The sequence below is a fragment of the Cherax quadricarinatus genome, chromosome 72 (genome assembly GCF_038502225.1).
Source record: "Cherax quadricarinatus isolate ZL_2023a chromosome 72, ASM3850222v1, whole genome shotgun sequence".
In the NCBI taxonomy this organism is placed as follows: domain Eukaryota; kingdom Metazoa; phylum Arthropoda; class Malacostraca; order Decapoda; family Parastacidae; genus Cherax; species Cherax quadricarinatus.
Window position 1 is genome coordinate 6,978,277 of NC_091363.1, and position 15,115 is coordinate 6,993,391.

Sequence of the window (15,115 nt, forward strand, 5' to 3'; positions counted from 1 at the left end):
TTTAGTGTCCCCATCCTATAAATGTACAATGTCCATAAATATTCTGTCACAATATTCTTGCAAACTATATGAAATTCATTCTAAGAGTGAAATATTACAGGCAGCAATAATCTTTATGGCAGAGCAATATACTCTTCTCACTTCCATTATCTACATTACTACCATGTCTACCTCATCATTGTTATAATCTCAGACACTTAAAGCACACTGCATGAAGTTCAAAACTTTGGTATACTGAAGTACCTTCCCTATTTTGCATCCATATACACTGTAGTACATAAACTTTCTTTTCATGATTGCCTCAACACTCTGCCTTTTTTTATTTTCCTCATTTGTTCTGATTCATCTTGTATTTTATACTAATATAAATTTGGCACATAACACCTAGAATGTTTGGTTGATGTAAATTACCTCATGTTAGACTTTAATTAAGCCTGCATAAATTATGGTAAATTATTCATCCTTTTCTGCCAAGTCACAATGCAGTTGTAGTTCATCATGACAAACAGTTTAAAATTAAAAATACTTTTATTGGTTTTCAAACCTGCTTGCTATGCCTGTGCACTCAGCAGTATAGTAGGCTACCAGAGGATATGAAAAGAATTGTCTTGAAATTGTATCCCTCAGGATATCCATTTTGTAGTAAATCACTACCCTGAGTGTGGTTCAAATATGGACATGCTGACACACAATGCTATAAATTTAACAAATCAGCCATCTCCCACCAAGGAAGGGTGACCTGAAAAAGAAGAAACACTTTCACTGTCATTCATTCAGTGGCTGTCTTACCTGAAGTATACTGACGTACAGGTCAGGTGACCTTCTGAATTGCAACAGCCCCACCCCTCCTATTTAAGTTATTCTCTTAAATAGGCTCTGTTCCTTCAACAGAGGTACCATGAAGCTTATTAATATTATTATTATTATTATATTCATAAAGGAGCATTAAACCTGTAGTCATATAGCACCTGGAGAATGGAAGGTAATCATGTTTGATCCAGGAAAAGGGAGGGGAGGTTATTTTCAATTCTTTAGATCAAGAAGCTTTCACTGGCAGAAGGTGCCCTATTCCATCCCATTCCCCATGTGCTGAATGAACTGGATTAGTTTAGTGTTTCCTCATGAATATAATATAAAAATAAAAATAGATTCCTTCCTCCATAAGCCATGCGTGTTTTGAGAGATGACTAAAATGCTGGGAGCAAGAGACTAATAATCCCTTTCTGTATAAATTACTAAATTTAAAAAAAAAAAAAAAGCTGTATAGCCCTTGTGGCTTAGCGCTTCTTTTGATTATAATAATAATAATTAAAAAGAAAAACTTGTGTTTTTCTTATTAAGTCACCCTCCCTCAGCGGGATATGGCTGTATTGTTGAAAAAAAAAATAATACGTACAAGAGGTCCCAGCTTATACCTCTACTATGGTACGTACAGCGAAAATCAATTTTAAGTGAAACACTGCCTTTTTTCCACTATCAAATTCAGATAAAAGCCTGTTAACATGTTTATACTATCATATACAGGTACCATCCGATTTACGACCAAGCTTGGTTCCGACCAACCAGTCGTAAGTCAAAATGGACGTAAGTTGAACCTTACTACTGAATATCAACATCACACTTGTAATGATTTTATTTTATTGTTTTATTCTGGTATTTCATTTTTTCCTTTACTTTTTATGCTGTTAGTACTGTATTTTATACCATAAGGTTTAGGATAAACACTGTGTACAACACAAACAGTTGTTTATTTCCCAGAAATTTGGCATAAAAAACGTGGTCGTAAGTCGAGTGGCAGTATGTCGAGCAGGTCAAAAGTCAGATGGTAGGTGTATTAAGTGAGCAGTAAAGTTAGGCCTAAAAAAAATACATATACAGTGGCCCGGTGGCCACGTTTCCTTACACCTGTTGTCCTGTTCACCTAGCAGCAAATAGGTACCTGGGTGTTAGTCGACTGGTGTGGGTCGCATCCTGGGGGACAAGATTAAGGACCCCAATGGAAATAAGTTAGACAGTCCTCGATGACGCACTGACTTTCTTGGGTTATCCTGGGTGGCTAACCCTCCGGGGTTAAAAATCCGAACGAAATCTTATCTTATCTTATCTTACCTTAAAATATTTTTGTCCTTAGCTTATAGTGAGTGGTGAATATGTAGATTTATTGTAGGAAGTCTGAATAAATGAGAAATGGGTATAATTGAAAACCACTGCATTAGTGAAGCACTGTAAAGCAGGGCCTGACTGCACTTATATACATAACTCCTTTTTGAGAGACAGCTGGTATATTGAAAAAAACATAGTAATAAATATTATAGAGATTTTAGTAGCTGTGCATTTGTCTGTATTGTGATATTGTTGATTTTACTGTCAGATACTGAATTTTTTTTAGATATGTTTTGAAATTACATAGGTAAGCAAGGTTATGAAGTCAAGTCACTGCTGCAATTCTTTTCATTTTAATTTTTATTATATTGATTTTACCTTCCACTTTCTTCCCACAGATATGTGCCGGGATGAATATGACCCAAGATATAACTAGACAAGTCAAGTTAATTTGGTGCTTGTTAAAAAATGTACAATTCTGAGAGAAGACTTCTCTGCTATATTCATGGCTTTAAAGTGCATTTATAATTTGCATTCGACAAGCTTTTAATGTGTTAATGGCTATAAACAATGCATTTTTACTTACAATTTTTTTATCACAGACTGAAAGCAAAAAGCCAGTACAAAAAATTCTTAAGGAAATGAGTCTCTCTACTCCTTTGTCATATATCTGATAGAATAAGGATTATGGATTCTGTATGTTAATCAAACTTGTGCATCAAAAAAAAATTGCCAAAGAAACCCTGAAAGTAAGAAACAATGCGAACTAATTCATACGGACGGCTGAACACTGGAGTTGGAGTGGGACAAGGGAGCATGCCCGGGGGTTGGCTGCTCCGGCCGTCTAGAGTTGTCCCTGCTATTCTTTTAATATTGATAATTGTGCCTCTTTGTGCGCACTATTATCTCTCAAAGGTATGTTCACGGTTTATATTCCTTTTATGGCTTTATCTGATATTAATAATAAACCAAGTTTAGTACTTAGTTCTGCATTTTTTTTATTATAAAAGTGGTTAAATTTTTTAAAGGGGATTTCAAGCTAGCTCTTTCAAATTGTATTGAAGACAGCACTCCTGAAAAATAGCTAGTGTTCAGGTTATCCTCTATTTAATGTTACTGTAAATAACCCAATTTACCTTATTCCTATTATCTCTCCTTTTATTGTAACTGATTTTCACACATTTGAGTTACTTACCTGGAGTTTACCTGCAGAGGGTTTCGGGGGTCAACACCCCCACAACCCAGTCTGAGACCAGGCCTCATGGTGGATCAGGGTCTGATCAGCCAGGCTGTTACTGCTGTCCACACCCAAGCTGTTTTAACTTTAAGGTTTAAATAATAAGATATTACAAGGACCCCAATGGAACTAAGTCACTTTGACTTTTTTGGGTTATCCTAAATAATTTACACTATGTATGATAATTGTACTTGTGTACCTGTGCATAAATCAACTTACTATCTCTGTATGATTATACAGTAGTTAATGTTTATTCCAAGCATTTTGTTACACCTGTATGTGAAGTCATAATTGCTTTGTGCTTGCTTGATAATGCTTATGAAAAATTATCCCCTTGAGGGAGGTTTCTTGATGCCAGTTAGGGCTTTGGATCTTAGGAATTGGACCAGTCCTTCACTTCTTTGGATCAAATATGACTGCCACCCATCTTCCAGGCATTTAGAGCTTCCTATTAAATACAGAATACTGCAATAATAATATTAATGAACAATGATTTTTCCACATTTCGATTACATTGATGTATTCTACTGCTAATGAGCTAAAAAATGGGGATGAAGTGGATGATGGTTTGACTGACAAAGTAGCAAATCAGGCAACAACTGAAGTTTCCTAATGCTCCACTAAAGAATGAAACTGTCTTGATGGACTGTCCCACTTGTGTGACACTGGAGTGAAATGTAACCAATAACCCGCTAATATTTTAGCATTCCCATAGTTCAAGATGGTATGAGATAAGTTTTCTAATCTTGCTGAGGGCCAGAGCTCTCCTTGGATGCAAAACGACTCAGTTGGTTGGAAACTAAGCAAGTAAAACTGGTTAAGTATTAATGTATTTTCTGCCCATATGCCAGTGTCAAGTTATCTGAATTGTGACCCAGATGGTCAGTTGGTAGGCAGATTGTCTTGAGCTTTTTTCAGGCTACATTAAGGTGAGTTGATAAGAAATGCATATCATCGATTATGAAGCAGTCAGTTGTTATGGGTTGTTTAACATTACGCAGCAGTTTTATTCAATCTGATATTTGAACAAATAATATTAAAAAAAAAGTGTGCAAAAATAAGGGACCATGAGAAAATGAGATAATCTGGTGTGGTTGAAAATCTGGCATATCCTTACCCCCTGAGGGCCTTGGAAACTCAAGCAGAACTTTTTTTGTTTTTTAACATTAGCCATTTCCTACAAATACAGGATAACCTTAGGAAGGACAACACGTTTACCATCACTTACTTCCTCTGCGGTTTTCTGGAAAGAATTAGGAAATGAATAATGATGAGTGTTTTTCTTCTTTGTAGGCATCCTGCCTTGGTAAGAAATGGCCAGTATATTAAAAAATTAGTTCCTCTAGGGCTATGCTAACAAAATCTTCAGGGTGGTTATTATTATTATTATAATCAAGGGGGAAGCGCTAAACCCGGAAAATTATACAGCGCCTGGGGGGGGGGATGTGGAAGGCATTCAGGCTTAATTCGGGGAACTGGAGCACAGATCCAATTCCCTAAATCAAGAGCCCCTCACCAACATCAAGGAACCTTCCTTGAGGGGTTCAGGGTGGTACATTAGCAAAATATCTTGTGGTAAATTAGATTTTTTTTCTTTTAGTATTTGTGATATATTTCACTTGTTTTACTATCTTCAGCATATCAGTGGTTACCTCTCTAAGTATTCTACTTGCAGTATTGTTCTGTATTTTACTGTGCTAGGAAGCTTAAGAAATTTTTTTAAGTTTGTGAAATGTGGCTGAGTTGGGAAAATATATAGAGAACTTTTTAATAATTTTTTTTCTGAGAAATCAGCTTTTTTTAAAGAATGAAACAAATTTGTATAGAGAATACGATGCTGAAAGGGAAATAGCAATATGTATAGCAAAAGTAAACCTATTGTTTGATCTTGTTTTTATCAATTAATTTCTTGGAACACATTGCCATTAAGTATTTATTGTTGCTTCAGGCTGTGAGTGACTCATCCTTGGGTCATGAGCGACATCTTTTATTGGACCCCAGTGACCCTCTGGCTGACTTGTCAGGTCTTAAATGCGATAATGCCAAGGCTAGAGTTCAGGAGCTGCTTTCTATTAAAGGTTGGCTTAAATGAATATGGTATAGTATTTACAATTAATATTCATAAAGAATTTTGAATCATTAATTGCAGTTTGTTTCATGGCATCAATATTTTCTTTTTCTGTCTCATAAACACGCTAAGATAACAGGGATATCTTGCTACTCCTACTTACACTTTGGTCACACTTCACAGACACGCACATGCATATATATATATACATACATCTAGGTTTTTCTCCTTTTTCTAAATAGCTCTTGTTCTTTTTTATTTCTTCTATTGTCCATGGGGAAGTGGAAAAGAATCTTTCCTCCGTAAGCCATGCGTGTCGTATGAGGCGACTAAAATGCCGGGAGCAATGGGCTAGTAACCCCTTCTCCTGTATACAATTACTAAAAAAGAGAAGAAGAAAAACTTTATAAAACTGGGTTGCTTAAATGTGCGTGGATGTAGTGCGGATGACAAGAAACAGATGATTGCTGATGTTATGAATGAAAAGAAGTTGGATGTCCTGGCCCTAAGCGAAACAAAGCTGAAGGGGGTAGGAGAGTTTCAGTGGGGGGAAATAAATGGGATTAAATCTGGAGTATCTGAGAGAGTTAGAGCAAAGGAAGGGGTAGCAGTAATGTTAAATGATCAGTTATGGAAGGAGAAAAGAGAATATGAATGTGTAAATTCAAGAATTATGTGGATTAAAGTAAAGGTTGGATGCGAGAAGTGGGTCATAATAAGCGTGTATGCACCTGGAGAAGAGAGGAATGCAGAGGAGAGAGAGAGATTTTGGGAGATGTTAAGTGAATGTATAGGAGCCTTTGAACCAAGTGAGAGAGTAATTGTGGTAGGGGACTTGAATGCTAAAGTAGGAGAAACTTTTAGAGAGGGTGTGGTAGGTAAGTTTGGGGTGCCAGGTGTAAATGATAATGGGAGCCCTTTGATTGAACTTTGTATAGAAAGGGGTTTAGTTATAGGTAATACATATTTTAAGAAAAAGAGGATAAATAAGTATACACGATATGATGTAGGGCGAAATGACAGTAGTTTGTTGGATTATGTATTGGTAGATAAAAGACTGTTGAGTAGACTTCAGGATGTACATGTTTATAGAGGGGCCACAGATATATCAGATCACTTTCTAGTTGTAGCTACACTGAGAGTAAAAGGTAGATGGGATACAAGGAGAATAGAAGCATCAGGGAAGAGAGAGGTGAAGGTTTATAAACTAAAAGAGGAGGCAGTTAGGGTAAGATATAAACAGCTATTGGAGGATAGATGGGCTAATGAGAGCATAGGCAATGGGGTCGAAGAGGTATGGGGTAGGTTTAAAAATGTAGTGTTAGAGTGTTCAGCAGAAGTTTGTGGTTACAGGAAAGTGGGTGCAGGAGGGAAGAGGAGCGATTGGTGGAATGATGATGTAAAGAGAGTAGTAAGGGAGAAAAAGTTAGCATATGAGAAGTTTTTACAAAGTAGAAGTGATGCAAGGAGGGAAGAGTATATGGAGAAAAAGAGAGAAGTTAAGAGAGTGGTGAAGCAATGTAAAAAGAGAGCAAATGAGAGAGTGGGTGAGATGTTATCAACAAATTTTGTTGAAAATAAGAAAAAGTTTTGGAGTGAGATTAACAAGTTAAGAAAGCCTAGAGAACAAATGGATTTGTCAGTTAAAAATAGGAGAGGAGAGTTATTAAATGGAGAGTTAGAGGTATTGGGAAGATGGAAGGAATATTTTGAGGAATTGTTAAATGTTGATGAAGATAGGGAAGCTGTGATTTCGTGTATAGGGCAAGGAGGAATAACATCTTGTAGGAGTGAGGAAGAGCCAGTTGTGAGTGTGGGGGAAGTTCGTGAGGCAGTAGGTAAAATGAAAGGGGGTAAGGCAGCCGGGATTGATGGGATAAAGATAGAAATGTTAAAAGCAGGTGGGGATATAGTTTTGGAGTGGTTGGTGCAATTATTTAATAAATGTATGGAAGAAGGTAAGGTACCTAGGGATTGGCAGAGAGCATGCATAGTTCCTTTGTATAAAGGCAAAGGGGATAAAAGAGAGTGCAAAAATTATAGGGGGATAAGTCTGTTGAGTGTACCTGGTAAAGTGTATGGTAGAGTTATAATTGAAAGAATTAAGAGTAAGACGGAGAATAGGATAGCAGATGAACAAGGAGGCTTTAGGAAAGGTAGGGGGTGTGTGGACCAGGTGTTTACAGTGAAACATATAAGTGAACAGTATTTAGATAAGGCTAAAGAGGTCTTTGTGGCATTTATGGATTTGGAAAAGGCGTATGATAGGGTGGATAGGGGGGCAATGTGGCAGATGTTGCAAGTGTATGGTGTAGGAGGTAGGTTACTGAAAGCAGTGAAGAGTTTTTACGAGGATAGTGAGGCTCAAGTTAGAGTATGTAGGAAAGAGGGAAATTTTTTCCCAGTAAAAGTAGGCCTTAGACAAGGATGTGTGATGTCACCGTGGTTGTTTAATATATTTATAGATGGGGTTGTAAGAGAAGTAAATGCGAGGGTCTTGGCAAGAGGCGTGGAGTTAAAAGATAAAGAATCACACACAAAGTGGGAGTTGTCACAGCTGCTCTTTGCTGATGACACTGTGCTCTTGGGAGATTCTGAAGAGAAGTTGCAGAGATTGGTGGATGAATTTGGTAGGGTGTGCAAAAGAAGAAAATTAAAGGTGAATACAGGAAAGAGTAAGGTTATGAGGATAACAAAAAGATTAGGTGATGAAAGATTGAATATCAGATTGGAGGGAGAGAGTATGGAGGAGGTGAACGTATTCAGATATTTGGGAGTGGACGTGTCAGCAGATGGGTCTATGAAAGATGAGGTGAATCATAGAATTGATGAGGGAAAAAGAGTGAGTGGTGCACTTAGGAGTCTGTGGAGACAAAGAACTTTGTCCTTGGAGGCAAAGAGGGGAATGTATGAGAGTATAGTTTTACCAACGCTCTTATATGGGTGTGAAGCGTGGGTGATGAATGTTGCAGCGAGGAGAAGGCTGGAGGCAGTGGAGATGTCATGTCTGAGGGCAATGTGTGGTGTGAATATAATGCAGAGAATTCGTAGTTTGGAAGTTAGGAGGAGGTGCGGGATTACCAAAACTGTTGTCCAGAGGGCTGAGGAAGGGTTGTTGAGGTGGTTCGGACATGTAGAGAGAATGGAGCGAAACAGAATGACTTCAAGAGTGTATCAGTCTGTAGTGGAAGGAAGGCGGGGTAGGGGTCGGCCTAGGAAGGGTTGGAGGGAGGGGGTAAAGGAGGTTTTGTGTGCGAGGGGCTTGGACTTCCAGCAGGCATGCGTGAGCGTGTTTGATAGGAGTGAATGGAGACAAATGGTTTTTAATACTTGACGTGCTGTTGGAGTGTGAGCAAAGTAACATTTATGAAGGGATTCAGGGAAACCGGCAGGCCGGACTTGAGTCCTGGAGATGGGAAGTACAGTGCCTGCACTCTGAAGGAGGGGTGTTAATGTTGCAGTTTAAAAACTGTAGTGTAAAGCACCCTTCTGGCAAGACAGTGATGGAGTGAATGATGGTGAAAGTTTTTCTTTTTCGGGCCACCCTGCCTTGGTGGGAATCGGCCGGTGTGATAATAAAATAAAATAAATATTTTCTTCTTTAAAGTTGCCCTTCAGATAAAATGTAGAAATTTTACATATGGACAAACAAATGTTGATTAGCAAATTCATTATCTTGTTCCTAAATTAGGCTTTGATACACACTCTTCTCAGCATTTTATAACAGAGGCATGATGGAACCATTTCATAGCAGTTCACTCAAACCATTTGTTAAATTTTAAAGTCACTGAACCATGTGGTGACTTTTAACGAATAGTATTTAATAGTCAGTATACTGGTAAAAATTGTAAACAAGCAATACAAGGTGCAAAACAACCACAGGGGAGTTGAATGATAGCTCTAGGCCTTTTGTGTTGTAATCAACACATTAGGAGCTTGCAGTGTTGCAGAAAAAAAGGAGGTCCAAGCAAATGCAATGACAGGGAGCACTCTTGTAAAGGCGCTCCCTGTGATCCTGGGTTTTGCACACTGGTAAATTAATGTTATGAAAGAAAAAAATGAGAGGGTGGTAGGATGGGAATACTAGGAACAACAAGAGTAAAATGAATAAGGCAATCTGAAAGCAAGAAAAGAATATAAAAAATGAAGGTGCTTGATGTTGATATTCAGGTAAGATGATTGTTGGCAAGACAGAGATGGAGTGAGTGATAATAAGAGTGTTTCTTCTTTTTTGGGTCACCCTGCCTCAATGGGAAATGGCTGATGTGTTAAAAAAAAGATTTTGATGATGTAGAAAATCCCCAAGAGTAAGAGTTAGAGCATCTGATCCATTGCACTGGATCGGCAGGTCTCAGACAAAGACTACAAGACCTTAGCCAATATTTTTTATTGCCTTCGTGAATCAATGGTCACACGTTAAGTTATTCCAATCAAGGACCCCTCCAACACTGACTCTCATGGATTAATGCCACAACTTCAGCTGAAATCAGGAACAGTTGTGAAGAAATTGCCAGCACACATCTGTATACTATCCTTGCAGTTTTAGCACTTTCCATGAAGATAATTATAGTAATCAAGCATGACAGTTAACTGCATTACATATGCATAACATTACATATGCATAATAATAGTAATCTACCTTGACATACGTATTGCATATTTGCTCTTCCTTCATAGATTATGGCATGCATCATAAAGTTAGATGATTTCTGAATTTTTGTTTTTAAATGGTTTGATATGGGGTGAATAATGGTACTTTCAGTTCACATAGTAACATTAGAGTGCTGGAATTTAGTTTTGTGGATAAATTAGTTGATAAAAGCTTGTGTAGACATAAATTCAAAATGTATCATTTACTTGATGTGTGTAAATTTTCTCATCTCACATTTTGTAAATGACTTGTGCAGCATCTGTGCTTAATGAATTGCGAGACTTGGAGCAGCATCGACAGCAGCTACAGGAAAACATTGCCTCTGCCACATCACGAATAGAGAGTCTGCGGCAGGAGGAGAATAGAATCAAAACAGAGCTTGAAAGACTCAAGACTAGTGTTGAACAGGTAAGTACTGTGTATTATTTTCAGTCCTTTCTTTCCTAATGTTACCATTTTTTATTAGTGGACTTTTTGTTGTAGGGTGCAGTAGTTTTTCTTGCAGTTCTTATCAAAATCGTGTATTCACTGAACTGTCTACTGCAAAAATCTGTTATGTATGTTGATGGTCCCAAGGTTGACACCTGTAGCTTAGTGCCAGATCAGGACTCTTAAATTGGAAAAGAAATGTTATAGGAATGCTGAAAGAATTACATGTGGTCTGTGGCCTGGGAGCAAAAGTTCTCGCTTCACACAATGAGGGTCTGGGTTCGATTCCTGCAAAGGGTGGAAACATTGGGCACATTTCCTCACACTGGTTGTCCATGTTCACCCATCAGTAAAAATGGGTACCTGGGTGTTAGTCAACTGGTGTGGGTCGTATCCTGAGACAAAATTGACCTAATTTGCCCGAAATGCTCTGCATAACAAGTGGCTCTCTATATAGTAGTATATATTATTGTCAACTAAAATGCCGGGAACAATGGGCTAGTAACCCCTTTTCCTGTAAAGATTACTAAAAGAATAAGAAGAAGAAAATTGTCAAAGTGGGAAGTCTGAATGTGCGTGGATGTTGTGCAAATGATAAGAAAGAGATGATTGTGGATGTTATGAATGAGAAGAAGCTGGATGTCCTGGCTTTAAGTGAAACAAAGCTGAAGGGGGTGGGAGAGTTTCAGTGGAGAGGAATAAATGGGATTAGGTCAGGGGTTTCAAATATAGTTAGAGCTAAAGAAGGAGTAGCAATAATGTTGAAGGATAAGCTATGGCAGGAAAAGAGGGACTACAAATGTATTAATTCAAGGATTATGTGGAGTAAAATAAAGATTGGATGTGAAAAGTGGGTTATAGTAAGCATGTATGCACCTGGAGAAGAAAGAAGTGTAGAGGAGAGAGAGAGATTTTGGGAAATGTTGAGTGAATGCGTGGGGAGTTTTGAATCAAGTGTGAGAGTAATGGTGGTTGGGGATTTCAATGCTAAAGTGGGTAAAAATGTTATGGAGGGAGTAGTAGGTAAATTTGGGGTGCCAGGGGTAAATGTAAATGGGGAGCCTTTAATCAAGCTATGTGTAGAAAGAGATTTGGTAATAAGTAATACATATTTTATGAAAAGAGGATAAATAAATATACAAGGTATGATGTAGCACATAATGAAAGTAGTTTATTAAATTATGTATTGGTGGATAAAAGGTTGATGGGTCGGCTCCAGGATGTACATGTTTATAGAGGGGCAACTGATATATCGGATCATTATTTAGTTGTAGCTACAGTTAGAGTAAGAGGTAGGTGGGAAAAGAGGAAGGTGGCAACAACAAGTAAGAGGGAGGTGAAAGTGTATAAACTAAGGGAGGAGGAAGTTCGGGTGAGATATAAGCGACTATTGGCAGAAATGTGGGCGAGTGCAAAGATGAGTAGTGGGGGGGTTGAAGAGGGTTGGAATAGTTTTAAAAATGCAGTATTAGATTGTGGGGCAGAAGTTTGTGGTTATAGGAGGGTGGGGGCAGGAGGAAAGAGGAGTGATTGGTGGAATGATGAAGTAAAGGGTGTGATAAAAGAGAAAAAGGTAGCTTATGAGAGGTTTTTACAAAGCAGAAGTGTTATAAGAAGAGCAGAGTATATGGAGAGTAAAAGAAAGGTAAAGAGAGTGGTGAGAGAGTGCAAAAGGAGAGCAGATGATAGAGTGGGAGAGGCACTGTCAAGAAATTTTAATGAAAATAAGAAAAAATTTTGGAGTGAGTTAACCCTTTCAGGGTCCAAGGCCAAAATCTGAAGTGGTGCCCCAGTGTCCAAGAATTTTCAAAAAAAAAAAAATTGTTATTTTTTCTTATGAAATGGTAGAGAATCTTTTTGTGAATGTAATAAAACAAAAATTACGAAATTTGATGGAAAATTGACGAAATTATGCTCTCGTGAATTTTGATGTGTCAGCGATATTTACGAATCGGCGATTTTGCCGACTTTGACTCCCATTTTAGGCCAATTACCTTGTTCCAGTCGACCAAATTCTTAGCAATTTCACTAGCATTACTTCTATTCTATCGATTGAGCACAAGAAATTGCCAAGTCAACTGTTAACTACAAAATAAAGTGACCGGAAATTGGTAATTTGGCCAATTTAACACAAAGTTCAAAATATTCCAATTTCAAAATGGGGTCCAGAATAAACAATGTAGGTATTCCTGGCACTAAACTAACATTTCCTCTGTTCATTAATTATGTTTTGAGGCTTTACAAATAAATTCCATTTTAATTTTTTATTCACATAATGAATTTTTATTCACACAAAAAAAATAGAAGATTTACTGTTATGCAATATTGTAATAATTGTATAAATATCATCACCATATTTGTGAATGCATATTAGACCCACCAGCTGGCGTGTATTAGACGTGTGAGGTCGTTTGTTTACTCTTGAACATCGGCAAAAATTTAACATTTCCGCCACTTTGAGCTCAGTTTCAAGCCATTTCCAGTGCTAAAACCAATCAAAATTATCTCTACTTCTGTAATATGTCTTCCATTCTATCAAATGAGACCAAGAAATCACAAATACAACTATAAAAAAATACGAAAAAACGCTGCAAAGTCGCTGTTTTAATCGAAAATCACGGTCTCGGTTTTTTCTCTCATTATGCACAGTGTGCTGCAGGATTTGTTTTATGTGGCACACACATACCACATAGATGTATTCTCACATATCTAGGCCCAAATTTACCACTCACAGTTTATCAGAGTGAGCTGAGCTCATGACGTAGATCTAGGGTTTGGACCCTGAACATAAAGCCGTAGATCTACGGGACGGACCCTGAAAGGGTTAAACAAGTTAAGAAAGCCTAGGGAACGAGTGGATTTGTCAGTTAAAAACAGAGTAGGGGAGTTAGTAGATGGGGAGAGGGAGGTATTAGTAGATGGCGAGAATATTTTGAGGAACTTTTAAATGTTGAGGAAGAAAGAGAGGCAGTAATTTCATGCACTGGTCAGGGAGGTATACCTTCTTTTAGGAGTGAAGAAGAGCAGAATGTAAGTGTGGGGGAGGTACGTGAGGCATTACGTAGAATGAAAGGGGGTAAAGCAGCTGGAACTGATGGGATCATGACAGAAATGTTAAAAGCAGGGGGGATATAGTGTTGGAGTGGTTGGTACTTTTGTTTAATAAATGTATGAAAGAGGGGAAGGTACCTAGGGATTGGCGGAGAGCATCTATAGTCCCTTTATATAAAGGGAAAGGGGACAAAAGAGACTGTAAAAATTATAGAGGAATAAGTTTACTGAGTATACCAGGAAAAGTGTACGGTAGGGTTATAATTGAAAGAATTAGAGGTAAGACAGAATGTAGGATTGCGGATGAGCAAGGAGGTTTCAGAGTGGGTAGGGGATGTGTAGATCAAGTGTTTACATTGAAGCATATATGTGAACAGTATTTAGATAAAGGTAGGGAAGTTTTTATTGCATTTATGGATTTAGAAATGGCATATGATAGAGTGGATAGAGGAGCAATGTGGCAGATGTTGCAAGTATATGGAATAGGTGGTAAGTTATTAAATGCTGTAAAGAGTTTTTATGAGGATAGCGAGGCTCAGGTTAGGGTGTGTAGAAGAGAGGGAGACTACTTCCCGGTAAAAGTAGGTCTTAGACAGGGATGTATAATGTCACCATGGTTGTTTAATATATTTATAGATGGGGTTGTAAAGGAAGTAAATGCTAGGGTGTTCGGGAGAGGGGTGGGATTAAATTTTGGGGAATCAAATTCAAAATGGGAATTGACACAGTTACTTTTTGCTGATGATACTGTGCTTATGGGAGATTCTAAAGAAAAATTGCAAAGGTTAGTAGATGAGTTTGGGAATGTGTGTAAAGGTAGAAAGTTGAAAGTGAACATAGAAAAGAGTAAGGTGATGAGGGTATCAAATGATTTAGATAAAGAAAAATTGGATATCAAATTGGGGAGGAGGAGTATGGAAGAAGTGAATGTTTTCAGATACTTGGGAGTTGACGTGTCGGCGGATGGATTTACGAAGGATGAGGTTAATCATAGAATTGATGAGGTAAAAAAGGTGAGTGGTGCGTTGAGGTATATGTGGAGTCAAAAAAACGTTATCTATGGAGGCAAAGAAGGGAATGTATGAAAGTATAGTAGTACCAACACTCTTATATGGGTGTGAAGCTTGGGTGGTAAATGCAGCAGCGAGGAGACGGTTGGAGGCAGTGGAGATGTCCTGTTTAAGGGCAATGTGTGGTGTAAATATTATGCAGAAAATTCGGAGTGTGGAAATTAGGAAAAGGTGTGGAGTTAATAAAAGTATTAGTCAGAGGGCAGAAGAGGGGTTGTTGAGGTGGTTTGGTCATTTAGAGAGAATGGATCAAAGTAGAATGACATGGAAAGCATATAAATCTATAGGGGAAGGAAGGCGAGGTAGGGGTCGTCCTCGAAAGGGTTGGAGAGAGGGGGTAAAGGAGGTTTTGTGGGCAAGGGGCTTGGACTTCCAGCAAGCATGTGCGTGAGCGTGTTATATAGGAGTGAATGGAGACGAATGGTACTTGGGACCTGACGATCTGTTGGAGTGTGAGCAGGGTAATATTTAGTGAAGGGATTCGGGGAAACCGGTTATTTTCATAT

At 38.1% G+C, this 15,115-nt stretch overlaps 1 protein-coding gene across 4 annotated transcripts in view; it reads left to right on the forward strand.

Moving 5' to 3' along the window:
• The window catches only part of botv (exostosin like glycosyltransferase 3), a 39,228-nt gene that overhangs the window by 3,797 nt on the left and 20,316 nt on the right, over positions 1-15,115 (forward strand). For all 4 annotated transcript variants that reach the window (XM_053800383.2, XM_053800384.2, XM_053800386.2 and 1 more), the window contains exons 2-4: positions 2,502-3,018; positions 5,289-5,418; positions 10,316-10,467. In XM_053800383.2, the coding sequence (XP_053656358.1) occupies positions 2,863-3,018; positions 5,289-5,418; positions 10,316-10,467 (438 nt within the window). In that variant the 5' untranslated portion in view covers positions 2,502-2,862. The remainder of the gene's footprint in view (positions 1-2,501; positions 3,019-5,288; positions 5,419-10,315; positions 10,468-15,115) is intronic.